General features: G+C 38.3%; 1 protein-coding gene across 3 annotated transcripts in view; it reads left to right on the top strand.

The window, feature by feature from the left end:
- Nucleotides 1-17,232, top strand: part of LOC104601555 (ABC1 family protein) — a 62,862-nt gene that overhangs the window by 30,060 nt on the left and 15,570 nt on the right. For all 3 annotated transcript variants that reach the window (XM_010264928.3, XM_019198493.2, XM_088892978.1), the window contains exons 5-7: nucleotides 12,271-12,360; nucleotides 12,444-12,570; nucleotides 12,713-12,813. In XM_010264928.3, the coding sequence (XP_010263230.1) occupies nucleotides 12,271-12,360; nucleotides 12,444-12,570; nucleotides 12,713-12,813 (318 nt within the window). The remainder of the gene's footprint in view (nucleotides 1-12,270; nucleotides 12,361-12,443; nucleotides 12,571-12,712; nucleotides 12,814-17,232) is intronic.

Raw genomic sequence — 17,232 nt, 5'->3', positions numbered from 1 at the left:
AGAAGGTTGATCTAATCTACAGATAAGATAAGGGTTTACCCTTATCACCTAAAGGGATGTCTGATCCAAATATGATTTGGATCAGCAACTCCTAATTGGATTAGGAGCTGATCCTTTAGGGTTACAAAAGAAGGAAGGGGCGGCAGCTTTTAGAAGACAAATATTCACATCCTCTTTAGAGCTGAAATCACTGAAGAAAGAATTAAGCAACCCTGCAGAATTCTTTCTTGCCGCCTCCTTCTTGCTGCCATCAGACCTCCAGTTCGATCTCCAACTTTGCAGGAGAGATCAAGATTTGATCTTGATATCAGCCCTTTGTGAAAGGACTGACTTGGAAGCAGTGCTCCAGCTATTCTTACGAAGGATCAGGTTCTTGGAGAACGCTGTTGATTCTGCTCCATCCTACACTGCGCCATCTTCAGTGGGAGCAGTCTTTGGATCCTTCCTTTGGCGTGAACACCTCCATTGAGAGATAATATTTCTCTGTATCAAGTATACTTCTCTCCTACTCCTTTTGGTTCAGATCTGGTTCAGTTTATGGTTCAAGATTGATCCTTGAAAATATGATTTTCTAAAAAGGGAATGCGATTCCCAGTTGAGAGAAATTTTTGAAATTCGCCCACCTTATTCCGCAATATTTGGGCGTCCATACGATGGATCTCTCATCCCTTCATTTCCAGCACTTGTCTTTAGTGTGTTTTGGCTTTTTACAGTACTCACAGACAATCTCTTTCTTCCCTAAGCTACTTGGAGTCCCTGCAACCCCCTTGGGTTTCACTACCATATTAGCAAAGTGATCATTTAGACCAGCCCCTTGAACCTGGACAAGTCTCCTGCTTTCTTCACTACTTACCAAGGCATATGCCTGAGACAGTGAGACACTATCCTTGGATAAAATATTTTGTTTTGTAATGTCATACTCTGGATTTAGTCTTGTTAAGAACTCAAACACCCTGTTTCTCTCAACTAGTTTTCTATAGGTCTCAGCATCATTAGTGGTGTCCCAGGTTACAACTTCTATCAAATCTATTTCTTGCCATAAAGACTTCAGCATTGAGAAGTATACGGCTAATGGTTTCTCCCCCTGTCTTAAATTCTTCACATCACTTCTCAACTTGTAAGCTCTGGCCACATTTAATTTTTGGGAATAGGTTCCAGCAACACTATCCCAAATTTCCTTTGCTGAATTCATCCACAAATAGTGCTGACTAATCTGTGGTTGCATTGAGTTCACAAGCCACCCAATAATAGTATAATTTTCTTGCATCCACTTTTCATACGATGGATCATCTTCCGAAGGAGCCTTTTTGCTCTTGGAGATAAAACCCCACTTGCCTCTACTACAAATATGAATCTTTACTGATTGTGACCAAGCCAGATAATTAGTTCCATCTAGCTTGACTGTGGTCACAGCCAGTAGAGAGTCTACAGAGGCTCCCGGAACCTGTCCGGATTCAGCAACATGCTTGTTTTCAATGTCTGAGGAGTTCATCTTCTTAAACACCTCAAAAGTGATTTCAAACAACTTCGAAAAACACCAAATGAAGACAGAACAAAACTGTGTTGTGAGCCAACCTCTATGCAGCCGTACCAGTAATCTGCATCACACCCGGAAACTGGGAGAAATAGAGAAAATTCAGCCGCTCCTTGTAGACTTCACAGAACACCAATCCACTTGATTCGATCTTCAAGAAGGAGAATGAGAAAGCCTTCAGTCACTGAGCGCCTAGGTCAAACTCTCTGTGGGGCCTGCAATCAGATTTCTCCAGAAAATTAGGGTTTCGGGCAACACATTTGAATCTGTCAAGGGGGCGACAAATTCAGTCCTCTTCTCTCCAGAAACCACTAACAACTGGGCTGAAAAAGGTGTCTTCAACTATTCATATGATTCAGTTCTCCATACACACTGTGTATGGGAAACAAATGAAAAAAAAGGGAAAAACGAGCCTGCTTTGATACCAAGAAGAAAAACAGCCTTTCGAGAAGAAAGGACTGTTTAGAAAGATGCAAAAAATCAAAAGAAAGTAGCAGAAATCAGAGTTCAAGAGGGGAGAAGATGAAGAAGAAGGTGGTGGCAACTTGGGTTCAGAGAGAGAGATTTTCGAACATAATCTCTTCTTTTACACCCTTAATTCTATTTTATTAAGTTAAACTTTGGTAATTTACAGAGAAGGCCTTAGTTGGGCAGAATATTAAAAAGACATAACATAAGAAAGAATAGGCCTAGATTAAGGCCCATTACAGCAAAGAACATAAAAGATAAAAAAGGATGAACAGCCTATGGGCCATTCGGCCCATCTTCTCTACACTAATTCAACAAGTGATGGTTGTGTTGACCAGCCTCTAATAGCTGCCACAAACCCATTATACTCGGGTCTCAACCCTCATATAATTATTCATCTCACTCAGGTTTCACTGATTGCAGACTCTTTATCTAATAGAGAGATTTCATCACAAAGGCGCTTTACCTTTGTAAAATACTGGCTAATTGTCATCGATCCTTGACTGATAGATGCAAGCTCATTTTCCAACATTTCGAGCTTCGTTTGTTTTGGAAAATAATTTAGATAAAATATCCCAGGCTTCACTTGGAGTCTAGGCCTTTTTTATATGCTCTAAAAATTCATTCTCAATAGTAATTTTGATATCATAAAGAGCCTTACCTGCCTTGATTTTCCACTTCTTTTTAGCATTTTCATCAATGGGAGCAGTAGTTTCACCTCCAATTGTTACTTCCAATAAATCTTCGCCTTGTAAATATGACTCCATGCATGTGCGCCAACGTTTAGCTTTTCTGTTCCCGGAAGTATGTTGGCTAAACCCGCCATTATGATTGGTGAAATCCTTCTCTATTGCCTTTCACCAAGAAGCTTAGTCCCAAACTAATCGGCTTCATAGCGTCATGCTGCTCACAGTGGACGGCTCTAATCCGGCAGAGTAACGGCTAGATCTTCGTTAATCGAATGTCAATTCGGCAGAATGACGACTTCGGTCAACCTGCTCTGATACCAAATGTAGAAACCCAACAAACAAGCGGGAGCACACAAGAAAAACAAAGAGAAGCAAACACACTATAACTGAAAATAGCTATACATATTACTAATGCAAAGCATACAAAGATACAAACATTCACAATGTATCACACATGTGCACTATTTTAACTTTAAAAATTACACTCACTAACCTTACTTGGAGGCTACTCACCAAAAGACTCTTCTACACCACACCCTTACTATTTAACTTGGGATTACTACATGTTTGAAGGGGGTGAGCCCCTATTTATACATGAGCTAACCGCCCATTAGAGGCGGTTCTTATTTTTTACGGTTTTTACATGGACCACGTGGGTCCTTTTTAACCAAAACTTAAGTCAGTTTTTGAACTGACTTAAGGAATTCGGTTGCTGACTTCTCAACCTTCATTTCACTTTGATACCAAATCAGTCTAGAGCGGGTAGAAGAAAAGTCCTGTTCATGTAGTGAGAAAAAGAGGGAAACTAAGGATCTAAATTATGAAAGATGGAGATTCAGATTATAGTGTATTGAAAAAGGGAAAAAATGCACCTTTACAAGCAAAAGATAGGGAAAGAGAGAAAAGATATAGCATACCTACAAAGCACGATAAAAATAGCTTTAAACCAATTCATATTCATTTCATCTCTTAAGAAAAGGCTTACAATATATTTATCATAAATCTCTAGGTACACTGGGCCTAGGCTTTTGAAACAAACTCAATGCCTACGGATCAAGAAATTCTAACCTTAAGCAACTTTTCAAAACAACTAACAACCACTTTGTTTAAAGAAACTGTTGAAATATCTTAGTTTATTTTAAGTTAGTGCCGCAAGGGCACCTTTGTAATTTTATCCTTTCTTATTTCTGTATGGTTTCCCTAGTATAAATACCAATTAAACTGGCGCCGCCGGTTGACTTTTGTCTCTCTCCTCTCTTTTCTCTCTTCTCCCTTCTCCTTCTTCTCTTCTCTCTGTTCTGGAATCATACCATCTCAGCACCAAGAAAACATGGTACCAGAGCGGCAGATCCAATCTTAGGACCACAGCAGCAGATCCAATCTCTTCTTTCCTTTTTTGTCTATTGCTGATCAAACCAAAGAACAAGATCTCTGGTGGACGTGTGAGGAAGCTCACTGCAAGACAGTTCTTTCCTCTTGGTTGTGAGCCCAGAAATTATCAGGGGAGAGAAAAATCGAATGCTGTGAATCAGTTTCAAATACTGTGAGTTTTTTTTTTCTTCATCAGTTCTGTGGATCGAACTGATCCTTTTGTACCCAGATCAGTGGGTTACTGCATGAAAGTTGATTTATTGCTAGAGGGAATGGTCAGATCTGTTTCTTTGATATACCTTACACATCTGAAATGGTGTGTGATCAGTCTAAAATGGTTCAGTAAGAAAAAAAAAATTCTGAGAACAGTAATGGTGTGTGACCAGCTTTGATCTCTGTGTGAGAACAAGTTTCTTGTGTCCAGAAGTGTGACTGAACTGAGACGGCAACCTGGTTTTTGACTGTACTGTGAGTCTGAACTGAATTAAAAAACTTGTTTTCTATCTGAATTGTGACTGATCAGATTCAGATTCTATGTCTTCTGAAGATTCTGGTATGTCTGGTGTTACTTCTAGTCAGAGTGGGATGAGCGGAGGTTGACATGAGTTTTCCCATGGCTGTGATTCCCTTTGATGGCCTCAATTACCTAGAATGGTCAAGGGGAATCAAGCTCTACATAACTGCAAGGGGAAAAGTGGGGTATATCAATCGCAGAATTAGAGAACCCCAGTCTAGTGGTGTAGAACATGATAGGTGGGACCAGGTAAACAGCATGGTGATGTCATGGCTGTTATTGTCTATGCTGCCACAAGTGAGAAAGACCTTCATGTGGGCACAAACAGCTCATGAGATATGGGAGCAGGCATAGTCTACATACTCTGAACAACAACATTATGCTAAAATATATCAGTTGCAAACTACCTCCTCAACTTGTAAACAGGGGGAGAGGAGTCTCTCCGCCTACTATTCAAACCTAACTTCTGTTTGGAAGGAACTAGATCACTATCAGAATATAGACTGGAAATGTGATGCAGATGCCAAAGCATACAAGTCTCTGGTTTCCCAACAACGAGTGTTTGCCTTTCTCTTAGGGCTGAACCTCACATATGAATCTATCAGGGTTCAGATATTGGGGGGTAAAGACCTCCTATCAATACAAGAAGTATATACTCTAGTACAATCAAAAGAGAGTAGATGGAATGTGATGAATAATCCTGGGGGGGAGAATGTTGCTTTAGCAGCTAAAGTGGGTGTTGCTACGGGTGGTGGAAATTCCTTCAAGAAGAGTGACTCCCAGAAGAAAGTTGATGACAAAGATAAGCTATGGTGTACATACTATCAGAAGACTAGGCATACTCGGGAAACATGGTGTACACACTATCAGAAGACTAGGCATACTCGGGAAACATGTTGGGAGATTCACGGGAAGCCAAAGTGGGCTCAGGAAATGAGTGAAAAGCCGGATCAGAATAAGAAGCCAGGACAGCAAGGTCAGAGAAAGTTGCAGCAAATTTAGCCTCTCAAGAGCCTCAATCATCTACCACTACTATGAGTCCTTCCGGGACTGATTCGAGGGAAGATATCATTTTTTCTTTCCGTAACCATCTAGAATTGTATGGGAGGGCAATCCGCCAAATGGATTCTACCTCTCCACCCTCGACTTCCTTTGCATCTACATCAGGTAACGGTAACTCTGCCACAACTTTCCATGTGTCCTCTCATCCCTCAGACTCCCCTTAGATAATAGATTCTGGAGCCTCGAACCATATAACGGGTAAGTCCAATTGTTTTTAATCTTATCATCTATTATCTGGACGGGACAAGGTGAGATTTGTTGATGGTTCTTTCTCCACCATAGCTGGTCAAGGAACCATCTCCCTTCCACTTGGACTCACTCTCTTTGATGTTCTACATGTTCCTAAACTACCCATAAATTTGTTCTCTGTTAGTAATATAACAAATTCGATGAACTGCTCAGTAACCTTTTTTCCTTCCTCTTGTGTGATACAGGATTTGGCCTCGGGGAAGACGATTGGTAGAGGTCGTATGGTAGATGGTCTTTACATGCTAGAGAATAAAGCCTGTCTTGCGGCTATTGAGTCTAAGAGTCCGTCTAATAAGAGTCAAGTCCTTTTATGGCACAATCGTCTGGGTCATTTATCTTTTGAGTCATTGAAAGTTTTGTAACCATATTTATTTAAATCAGTGTCAGTGTTGGATTGCACATGTCAAACTTGTCAATTGAGCAAACATTGTAGAAATCACTTTACTTCAAGAAATAGTCTATCTGATTTTCCTTTCCATATTGTGTATTTTGATGTTTGGGGCCCTGTTACTTTAACATCCGAGTCTAGCTATAAATATTTCATTACACTTATTGATGACTACTCCTGATATACATGGGTGTATCTTATGCGGTCCAGAGATGAAGTACCAAAAATCATTAAAGATTTCCAACACTTGATATTCACTCAGTTTCAAACAGAAATCCAAATTTTCCAATCAGACAATGCCAAAGAATATTTCCATAGTGATCTCATGGAGTTTTTTGCTTTGTGCGGATCCATACACCGTAGCTCTTGCGCTAGAACCCCCCAGCAAAATGGTGTGGCCGAAAGAAAGAATCGCCATCTTCTTGCAGTTGCTCGCAGGTTACTTATACACATGAATGTCCCTAAATGTTTCTGGTTGGATGTTGTGCTGTGTGCTACCTATCTCATTAACCGTATGCCATCCCGCTTGTTAGGGTACAAGGCCCCACATCAGCTCCTTTTTCCCAAGGCTCCCCTCTTTTCTATTCCTATCCGTGTGTTTGGTTGTCGTTGTTTCGTCCAGGACCTTTCTCCTCGTACCATTCCTTGTGTCTTCTTGGGTTATCCTTCTTCCAAAAAGGGCTATCGATGTTTTGACCTTGTTTCCAAGAAGTACTATGTCTCTATGGATGTGTCTTTCTTTGAAAGTGACCCTTTTTTCCCGGTTTCTCCTCAGGGGGAGAGTAAGGTGGAGGAGAAACCAGTTCAGGTTCAGGTTCTCCCTTCTTTACCTGACCCTCCTCCATTCCGTGTTTTTCATCGTCACAAGAGCCAGCTAAATTCAAGAGCTATGGAGCAACTTGAAACTATACCGCCAACACCATCAGATTCACCGGGGACAAATCATATCCAACCAGGTACTATCATTCCTATTGATGTTCCTGATCCTCTTGCCATAGATATTCCTTTTGGTGATGACCTTGACATTCCTATTGCAAAAAGGAAGGGAGTTAGGTCTTGTACCACCAAGTATCCTATTACCCATTTTGTTACCTATGAGAACATCTCACCCTCCTTTCTTACATTCATTTCTTCCATTGACAACATCCCTATCCCAAAAATTTTGGCAGAAGCTCTCTTGGTACCTGAATGGACAGATGCAATGAAAGAAGAGATAAATGCCCTACATAAAAATGGTACGTGGGAATTAGTGGATCTCCCTGAAGGTAAGGAACCGGTAGGATGCAAGTGGGTGTTTACAGTATAGCACAAGGTTGATGGCACAATAGAAACGTACAAGGCTAGGTTGGTGGCAAAAGGGTTTACCCAGATATATGGTGTAGATTATGTAGAGACTTTTGCCCCAGTAGCCAAGATAAACTCCATTAGAGTTTGTTTCTCCCTTGTGGCAAATCTTGAATTGGGATCTTCATCAACTAGACATTAAAAATGCCTTCCTGAATGGAGACCTTGAGGAAGAGGTGTACATGGTCCAACTTCCTAGCTTTAGTGCCCAAGGCAAAGACCAAAAACTGTGCAGACTAAAGAAGTCTTTGTATGAAAGCCTGGTTCAGCAAGTTTCATCTGGCTATACAACAAATTGGCTACAAACAATGTCATACTGACCATACACTATTTGTGAAAAGAGGGGAAGGAAAGATTGCAGCCTTGATATTGTATGTTGATGACATAGTGATCACAGGTGACTGGAAGGTTGAAATTCAGAGACTAAAAGATTTCTTAGCCACTAAATTTGAGGTGAAGGATCTAGGATCTAGGTCCCCTTCAATATTTCCTTGGAATTGAAGTGGCCCGCTCTCAAAAGGGGATCTTGATTTCTCAGAGGAAATACATCCTAGATCTGTTACAGGATACAGGAAAACTAGGGGCTAAGCCAGCCGACTCTCCCATTGATCCAAATCACAGACTGGGTGACTGTTGTGGTGAAGTTGTCAAAGATGTAAAACAATTCCAGAGATTTGTGGGAAATCTCCTGTATTTATCCATGACCAGGCCTGACATTACTTGTGCAGTTGGTGTTCTTAGTCAGTTCATGCACGTTCCTAAGACCACACACTTAGAGGCAACAGAAAGAATACTCTACCTAAAGAGGTTTCTTGGAGCTGGTTTGTTATACCAAAAGAATGGTCATTTGAAGATTGAAGTCTATATAGATGCTGATTGGGCTGGATCAGTTGATGACAGAAAGTCTACTAGTGGGTATTGTTCCTTTGTGGGAGGAAACCTAGTCACATGGAGAAGTAAGAAACAAAATGTCGTGGCTAGGTCTAGTGCTGAAGCTGAATATAGAGCAATGTCCCATGGGGTGGCTGAAGGCATGTGGATAAAGAATTTGTTGAACGAACTAGGTTTTCCTGTTGATGGCCCTATGTCCTTGTATTGTGATAACAAGGCTTCCATCAATATTGCAGCCAACCCAGTTCTTCATGATAGAACTAAGCATATAGAGATTGACAAACACTTCATTAGAGAGAAAATTGTTAATGGAGAAGTGTGCACTCCATATGTGAGTTCCAAAGAGCAACTGGCAGATATATTTACAAAAGGCTTACATCACTCGTGGCACGATGATTTATGTGACGAGTTGGGCATGATTGACATCTACGTCCCAACTTGAGGGGGAGTGTTGAAATATCTTAGTTTATTTTTAGTGCCGCAAGGGTACCTTTGTAATTTTACCCTTTCTTATTTCTGTATGATTGCCCTAGTATAAATACCAATTAAACTGGCGCCGCCAGTTGACTTTTGTCTCTCTTAATTCTCTCTCTCCCCTCTTTTCTCTCCTCCCTTCTCCTTCTCTTCTCTCTATTCTGGAATCATACCATCTCAGCACCAAGAAAACAGAAACAAAAATTACTAAAAACAGTAAGTTGTGATTTTGCTGTAAACAGTAGTTATGGGAATTATTTTAAATAGTAAGTCTGAGCATGACTATCAATATTAGTTTTGATTTTTAATGAGAATAGTAAATTTGTAGAAGATTGAAGCTTCTATATTACTGTCTAACAATGTAGCACTTATTGCTTTGATACCATGATGTAGATCTTTTTTTTATCATCTAGAAAATCTTATTAATTGTATTAATATGTGGAAACAAGAAATTACAGAAAAGTGGTTATCCAGCCACCTATGGATACAGTAGGCAATGATTCAGTACCCAAAATCAAAAGAGTTACAATAATGCCAAAACAACTGCGAATGCTTATAAATCTAAGGCACAAGGTGCCTAGTAGTGGTCCAATAGACAATCAGTTTTGAGTCTCCTACTTCCAAGTTCTTGAAGTTAGACTGCTTAGAAAATTTTAAGCCTTGCAATGAAGCCATCAGTTCAGCCTTTAGTGAATCTCCAAACCCTATTGGTCCTGAATACATGGCCATCACCCTGCCTTAAGAGTCTCTAAAAACACCTCCAATACCTGCCATTCCTGGGTTTCCCATGAAGCTCCCATAAAAATTCAGTTTTATATTAGTACTTGCTGGGGGCTTCCATTCCATTACCTCTCTTTCCTTTTCTTTGGTAGTCTGTGCCACTTCATTCCACACCCTTATTATTTCAGTCACTGAAAAGCTTTGGAAAAGTTAAAGTGTTTTTATCCAATGTGCAACTTTGATCTTTATAATCTCAACAATTTCCTTCTTTGACCTGCAATTTTTCATTGAAAATTCTTCTATTTCTTTCCTCCTAAATAGTTAAAACCACTTCTATCCTGACTGCTTTCCACATAATCGTCCCTCTCTTCTTGGGCTGCATTAGGAAATTCGGATTGAAAAGTCTCACTACCACTACCAATGATGTAGAATTAGAATGACTGAAGATGATCTTAGGAGAGTAATGATGGGTTAGAAAGGGCTTAGGGATGATTTTAGGAGTAAAGGGAAGAGTTTGGAGGGGTTAGAAAAGACAAATCTTTAAGAACTTTTATTTTTTGATCAATAACAGAATTTCATTAGAGTTATAACAATTACAAGATTGGGAGAGGTAAACTATCTTAACTCTCCATAGACAAATTTGCTATTACAATTGAGCCCAAAACAAATGATTCCTTCCCACCCCTTGTTTTGGTGAGACATCAGCAAAACCATTTTCCATCCTTTTAACCCAACTGAATTGCACATCCATATCTTGAGTCATCCACTTGAATCTCTTCTTTTCATTGTTGAAGATGCAAAAACCCTTTTCTTCCTTTTGCAACCACTCCACTACAAACTTTGAATCACCTTCTATAATAAGCCTTCTTACATTCAACATTTTTGCCTTTTGCAGACCTTCAATGACCGCCATAACCTCAGCCCTTAACGAGCCACCTACTCCAATTGGGCCTGAATATAGACGAATAAATTCTGCCTTCACTATCCATAAACACCCCTCCAATACCAGAGGGTTTAGCTTGATGTTGTCAATCATTAGGGGAGACCAAGCAGGGCTTATATTGGATTTGTGACAACCAGAACTAGCCACCTCCGTCCAATTATTCATGATATCACCTGTTGAGAAATCAGCAAATGTCTCCATAAATTTTACCCGACGAACCACTCTCACCATAATGGTTTCGATGACAACTTATCTTCTTTCCTTGTCTGAAAACAGTCTTGCATTTCTTTCTTCCCAATGCAATCTCTGGCAAACAAGTTTCTACATAAATGCAGAAAATGCTGATTGGGAAATAAAGATGAGAAAAATCAATACTTCAAGTTCTTATCAAGGGAAACTTGACTATGATCCATATGTACTTCTGACAAGGATGATAGGCCAGAAATCCATAAGCTCATAGAACCTTCCACCTAGGGAATAGGAGTAATGAACCCTCTATCAGAAAAGACTCTTCCATCAAGTTCCTGGAAAACCATAGTAAGATCGCTTGTTCAGGCCTCTTAACAATGCCTGCATTAGTGCATGGTGAAGCTGTACAGTTCATGAACTTTGTCCTTTCCATAACTTCTGTTTCTAATCTTTTACCTCATGCAAGATCATTCCAGACATCAACCCAAGCTTTGGTTGGAAAGTGTAAGGTTCAGAATAAAAGCATTTGTAGAACTCATCCCCATTCTTCTTCTACAGAGACATTGTCAACCTTTAATCTGGAGGAATCTTAAAGAAAAATAAAAGCAATCCATAGAAAACATATAGGTTATTAATTTTTTTGATAGATAAAAGTAACACATTTTATTAATATGAACAGGAGATAGTTTATACATATAGCAACTCATGGGGAGATAAGCTTATCTCAACCAGAAAAGAAAAAGTAATTACAACTGAACCTAGAACATCTGTTCCTGTTTACCTCTTTCTTGGTCAAAATGTCAGCCAAGCCATTTTCCAACCTGGGTGCCCGCTGATAGCTTATCACCATATTCCTTGTTAACCATTTAATTTTCTTTAACACATCTCTATAACTCCTAACTGCTGTCTTCTCGTCTCTGAGCCACCTTATCACCAATTGAGAGTCACCTTCAACAACTATTCTTTATCAATTCATCTAGTTTTCTTTTTGTATCCCACAATGAATAGCCACTAATTCAGCCTTTGTAGAGTCTCCCATACTGGTAGATTATTAATGTTTTTGAATTAATAATTAAGATATAAGTAAAAGAAATAACTAAACATTTTCCAGAAAGGAAATATTAATATATTTGGTGTGGTATTATTGATAAAAAAAATATATATATTTGGTGTGGCATTTCAATCAGCCCATGCTTGATTAAGTGTTCTCATTGTCAGGAACCTATTTTTGGCCTTTTTCACCCCTATATCATCTGGACCATTTCTGTAACACTGATAGCTCTGGGTTGACCTTGGATGTATTATCCTCAACCAACTGCTACCATTAAATATCAAAACATAGATTATGCCATTTAGAAAATTTTTAATTTTCTTTTCAGTGATACAGCCTTGTTGAGTTGTTTCTGGAAAAAATCATTATATTCTGCTGCACAGATAGCACAAGTTCATCGTGCAACCTTGGATAATGGGAGGGAGGTGGTTGTCAAAGTTCAACATGAGGGCATCAAAACAATCATTTTAGAGGTAATGCATTTAAAAACAAATGTGGACGACAAAGTAAGACTACTATTAATCATATGATCATTGGATATTCCATTCGTTTTCAGGACTTAAAGAATGCAAAGTCAATAGTTGATTGGATAGCATGGGCAGAACCACAATATGACTTCAATCCAATGATAGATGAGTGGTGCAAAGAAGCACCAAAAGAACTTGACTTCAATCATGAAGCTGGTATGATAAGCCCATTTTATGAGCAAATACTACATATTTAAACGTTCTATGAAGATATGTGGCATGCACATAGCACTTTGTACTTAATTTATGTTCTATTTATGATTACATGATATGGTTCACATTATTCTTTTACCTGTAGAAAATACGAGAACAGTCTCCAAAAACCTAAGCTGCAAAAATAAACATGACAATACCACTTCGGAGAATCATGTGGATGTATTGATTCCAGAAGTTATTCAGGTACTACACTGTTATCAGTAAGAAAAGCATTTCATTAATTATAGTTTCAAAGATATACAACTCTTATATTTTGTAGTAGCACCTTTTCTTATATGATTATTCTTTGTACATATGCCTTCTATACCAGTCAGTTGTGATTCAGAACAGCAAGTGTTCAATAATTAATCAATAAAATAGTGCACAGAGATCAAGAAAAAAGAGGGTTCAGAGCTGAGAAGAGAAGAAGAAAGATATGAATTAAGGCAAGGGAAGAATTAATTTTTAAAGTACTAACAAATGATTTGAAGGTTAATTTAGACATTTTAAAATTTTCAAGGGGTTAATAGTTATTTAAAATATATATTTAAAAGGGAATCTTAAAGTTATAAAATATGGTCCCCACTTTAAAAGCAAAAAGCAAAAGCCATAAGCCAATAAAACATTGGTTCTACTTATCCAATAAATTAGCTTAAAATTATCCATGAGGGCATCAAGACAATTATCCATTGTCTGTATTCCACTTCAACTAATGACCTTGCCACCACAAATTGTTTCTTGCTTCTTGAAGAAACTACGTTTCCACCAACAAGAGTGCAATACCTGAGATAAGTCTCCTGTCGTTAACATAACCAGCCCAATCTGCGTAAGTATAAGCCTTTATCCTTGTATGTACATGATTGGAAAATAACATGCCTTGGCCTAGAGTACCTTTTAGGTATCAGAGTGGAATCCGGATGTCTTACACTCAACATCCTGCACTCTTAATCGTAGGATGCCATGTCAGAAACGCATCATGTGTAGGTCTCCCATGTATGAATAATATTAATAGACACTTCAAACACTCTTCTAAATCTTATTTCTAGCATATAAAAAATGCAATGGCTCCCAGAGGAATTGAAGAGAAGGGCGAGGGAGGAAAATGCTTTTTAAGTCTTCCTCTGTTTGTTGAGAGCTGTCTATGCATGGAGTCAATGAGTAAGAAGCCTCAAATAATCTATCTCTTGATCTATAGCGGCTTTGAAAGAGTGCAAACTCAGTTTTTAGAATGATCCGGTTCCAAAGCTTCATCAATAACACACTCTAGAAGGTGGTCAAGGAGAAGCTTCTACCCCTGTTAGATAATGTGGCCTCTACTCACTTAAGCATCAGATCTCCTACACTTGATGGTGACCAGTCATAAGAAAAGGTAAGAGAGAGTAACCATCTCAAGCAGTGCTAAGTCAGTGAGGGTGGAATCCTTCGAGCCAAAGAAGAGAAAAAACCTCTCTCCTTTCGACTGGGTCAATATCCCCTTTTACATTTACATTTAAATTTTAAAAATAAGATAGAAGGATGTTTAAAATTTGGATCTTTCATTGATGTTATTCACACATGGGAAACTCACACATGATGAAGTGTTGACATGGCATCCTATGATTGGGAGTTTAGGAATTTGTGTAGGATGTCAAGTGCAAGAGATCTAGACTCATCAAAGTACCCTTTGTTGCAACCAAATGGGTATCAGAAGAGCATGCATGAACTGGCTAACTACATTGATAGCATAAGAAATGTTTTATCTAAGTCATACATAGATATAATAATATACAAATCAACCTATAAAACACTCCCTTGTCTTGCAAAAGTTCTCCATTTGTAGTACGCATCTTATGCTTGTAACCAATGGGAGTGGAGGAAAGCTTACTTCCCAGTTTCCCTATCTCCTTTAACAAATCAATTGCATACTTCCTTTGGGATATTAAAATACCCATCTATAGTCTTTGCTATTTCCATACCATGGAAGTATCTAAGCTCGCCAAGGTCTTTAATTTCAAACACAGTACTGAGAAATTGTTTGAGTCTCCTAGTCTCCTACAAGTCACTGCCAATCACCAAAATGTCATCAACATACAACAATAAGAGTTGTGTAAGTAGAGAGTCTCTTTGCTTAACAAACAATGTGTGATCAAATTGGGCTCAACAGTAACCAACCCGAATGAGAGCACCTCATAATCTCTCAAAACCAAGCCCTAGGAGACTATTCAAGGTCATACAGAAATTTCTTCAACCAACATACTTTCTCCTTCTCTTCTTTTCCGTACATACCAGGGGGTAAGAGTCATATGCACTTCACATCAAGCTGGTACAACAGCCATGAATATGTAATAACCAAAGATAAGATCACTCTCAATTAGTTCATTTTAGCCATTGGAGCAAATGTCTCCAAGTAGTCTACCCCATACGTCTGTATATATCCCTTGGTAACCAATTTGGCCTTGTACCTCTCAATAGTGCTATCAACATTATACCTCATAGTGAACACCTACTTACCACCAATTGGTTCCTTCCCTATAGGCAAATAACAATATCCCATGTCTGATTATTCTGTAATACATCCATTTCATCTCTCATAGCATCCCTCCATTTAGGTTTAGAGAGTGCCTAATACATTCTTAGGAATGTATTAGGAAACAAAAGAAAGGAAAAATAAGGAGATAAAAGGTTATAGGAAAGGTACTTAGAGATGTAATGAGTGGTAGAATGATGTTGATGTTTACCTTTCCTTGGGTCAATGGGAAAATGCTCTTCCTAGTTTTGGGTTCAGATTTAGACCAATTAGAAGTTTAGAACCATGAATGTGAAATTAGCAACTACATCCGAAGACTTGAAGAGGAATAGAAAGCATCTCTTCTTAAGGAAAGAGAAGACTAAAAGGTGATTTGAACCCAAAAACTCTGGAAGGCATACAGTTAATTAAGTAGGTAGTAGTAAGAACATCCCCCCAAAATGTTATGAACATTAAGGCAAACATGATGCTTCTGGACAAGGTTTTAAGTATCAATACAGTATTAGTCTGTATTGATAGGCACTTTTTAGTTTTTTTTTTTTCAAACCTGTTAAGGGGGGTCGGTATAAGGCCTGTCTACCCATTGAAACAGGTCAAACCCCAAAATAATGTCTATAATAGCATACCAATGGATCACTGATACAATATGTATCATCTGATATGGGCCGGTACATTGCAAAGTTTTGATCCTTGCTTCTGGAAACTTCAATAATATATCAATTTTTCCTATCATCTGCCCCATGTTGTTGAGGGTGTAGGCACATGCTTTCATGAATAACCTCAAAATCATGAAGGTATGAAGTCAGACCCTTCTCAAAGTATTTCTCAGCATTATATGAAAAAAACACCTTAATAGGGGTATTAAATTGGGTAAGAATCAATTGATGGAATTGCATCACAAGTTTAGAGACTTCATGGAAATGCATCAAGTATAGCCAAGTGAATCTGGAAAAAACATCAATAAATAATATGAAATATTTATAGCCATCTATAAAGGGATTATGTTACAGACTCCACACATCAAAGTGCACAATTTCAAAAGGAAACCTAGACCTTCTATTACTTGAAGAATATGAGTTTCTCCGATGTTTGATAACTAACATGTTTAACAATGAATACTAGACAAACTGACACTTTTAAATAACTCTGGAAATAATAAAATCATAGAAGAAAAAGACACAATAATCCAAATGACAGTGACCAAGCATAATATATGATTTATTAACTTTGAAATCACTGACTCAAAATTCACATTTTGTTGCTTTTAACAGGCTTCTCTTTGGTACTTCTAGAAGATATGCTCCATTTTTCTCATGACCACTCCCAATCACCTTCTAAGACTTTAAGTCCTAAAAAATACACAATAAGGGAAAAATGTTATGATATATCTAACGATACCATAATGTTATTAAACCTGAACATTGCCAAATTGCACAAACCTGTATATCTGATGGCCCCTTTTATGGGCCTGTCCCTGTGTCATAGCAAAAGTTGCAACTTATGTGATTGCAATATTTCAATATCATATACTTGCAAGCAAGATCACTAGTTAAATGCCATAATATTATTAAACCTGGACATGGCCAGATTGCACAAACATGTATATCCAATAGCCCCTTTGTGGGTCTATCCTTGTGTCATAGTAAAACTTGCAACTTATTGTAATGTATCGGCCCATATCAGATTGGTATGGACTGCCACCTGTCAATATGAGAGAGAGATAGAGAGAAATTTTGGTTTGTCTTGGTTTGAGCACAAGATTTTGATTGGTGTTCTTTCTGCTCTCATAAGGATATTGGCCAGATTGCACAAACATGTATATCCAATAGCCCCTTTGTGGGTCTATCCTTGTGTCATAGTAAAACTTGCAACTTATTGGTATGCATGTTTTTGTTGACTAATTCCAATTTGGTTTTAAAATTACATCCAGTGCTTACCATTGGTATTCTAAGAAGTTTTATTATATTGAAGAAAAAAAATTTGTTTACATTAGGGTAGTTTAGGTACTATAATATTGTAGACTCATGCCATAGGGCACAATACGGTTAAAGGTTTCCAACATGTGGGACACAAATAGAAAAATATCTTCTGCATGCAAAAATCTGTGTGCATGCTAT

The sequence above is a fragment of the Nelumbo nucifera genome, chromosome 8 (assembly GCF_055504915.1).
Source record: "Nelumbo nucifera cultivar China Antique chromosome 8, China Antique-T2T, whole genome shotgun sequence".
Taxonomy (NCBI): domain Eukaryota; kingdom Viridiplantae; phylum Streptophyta; class Magnoliopsida; order Proteales; family Nelumbonaceae; genus Nelumbo; species Nelumbo nucifera.
Note: the sequence above shows the minus strand (reverse complement) of the source record. Positions and strands in the feature narration are given on the sequence as shown.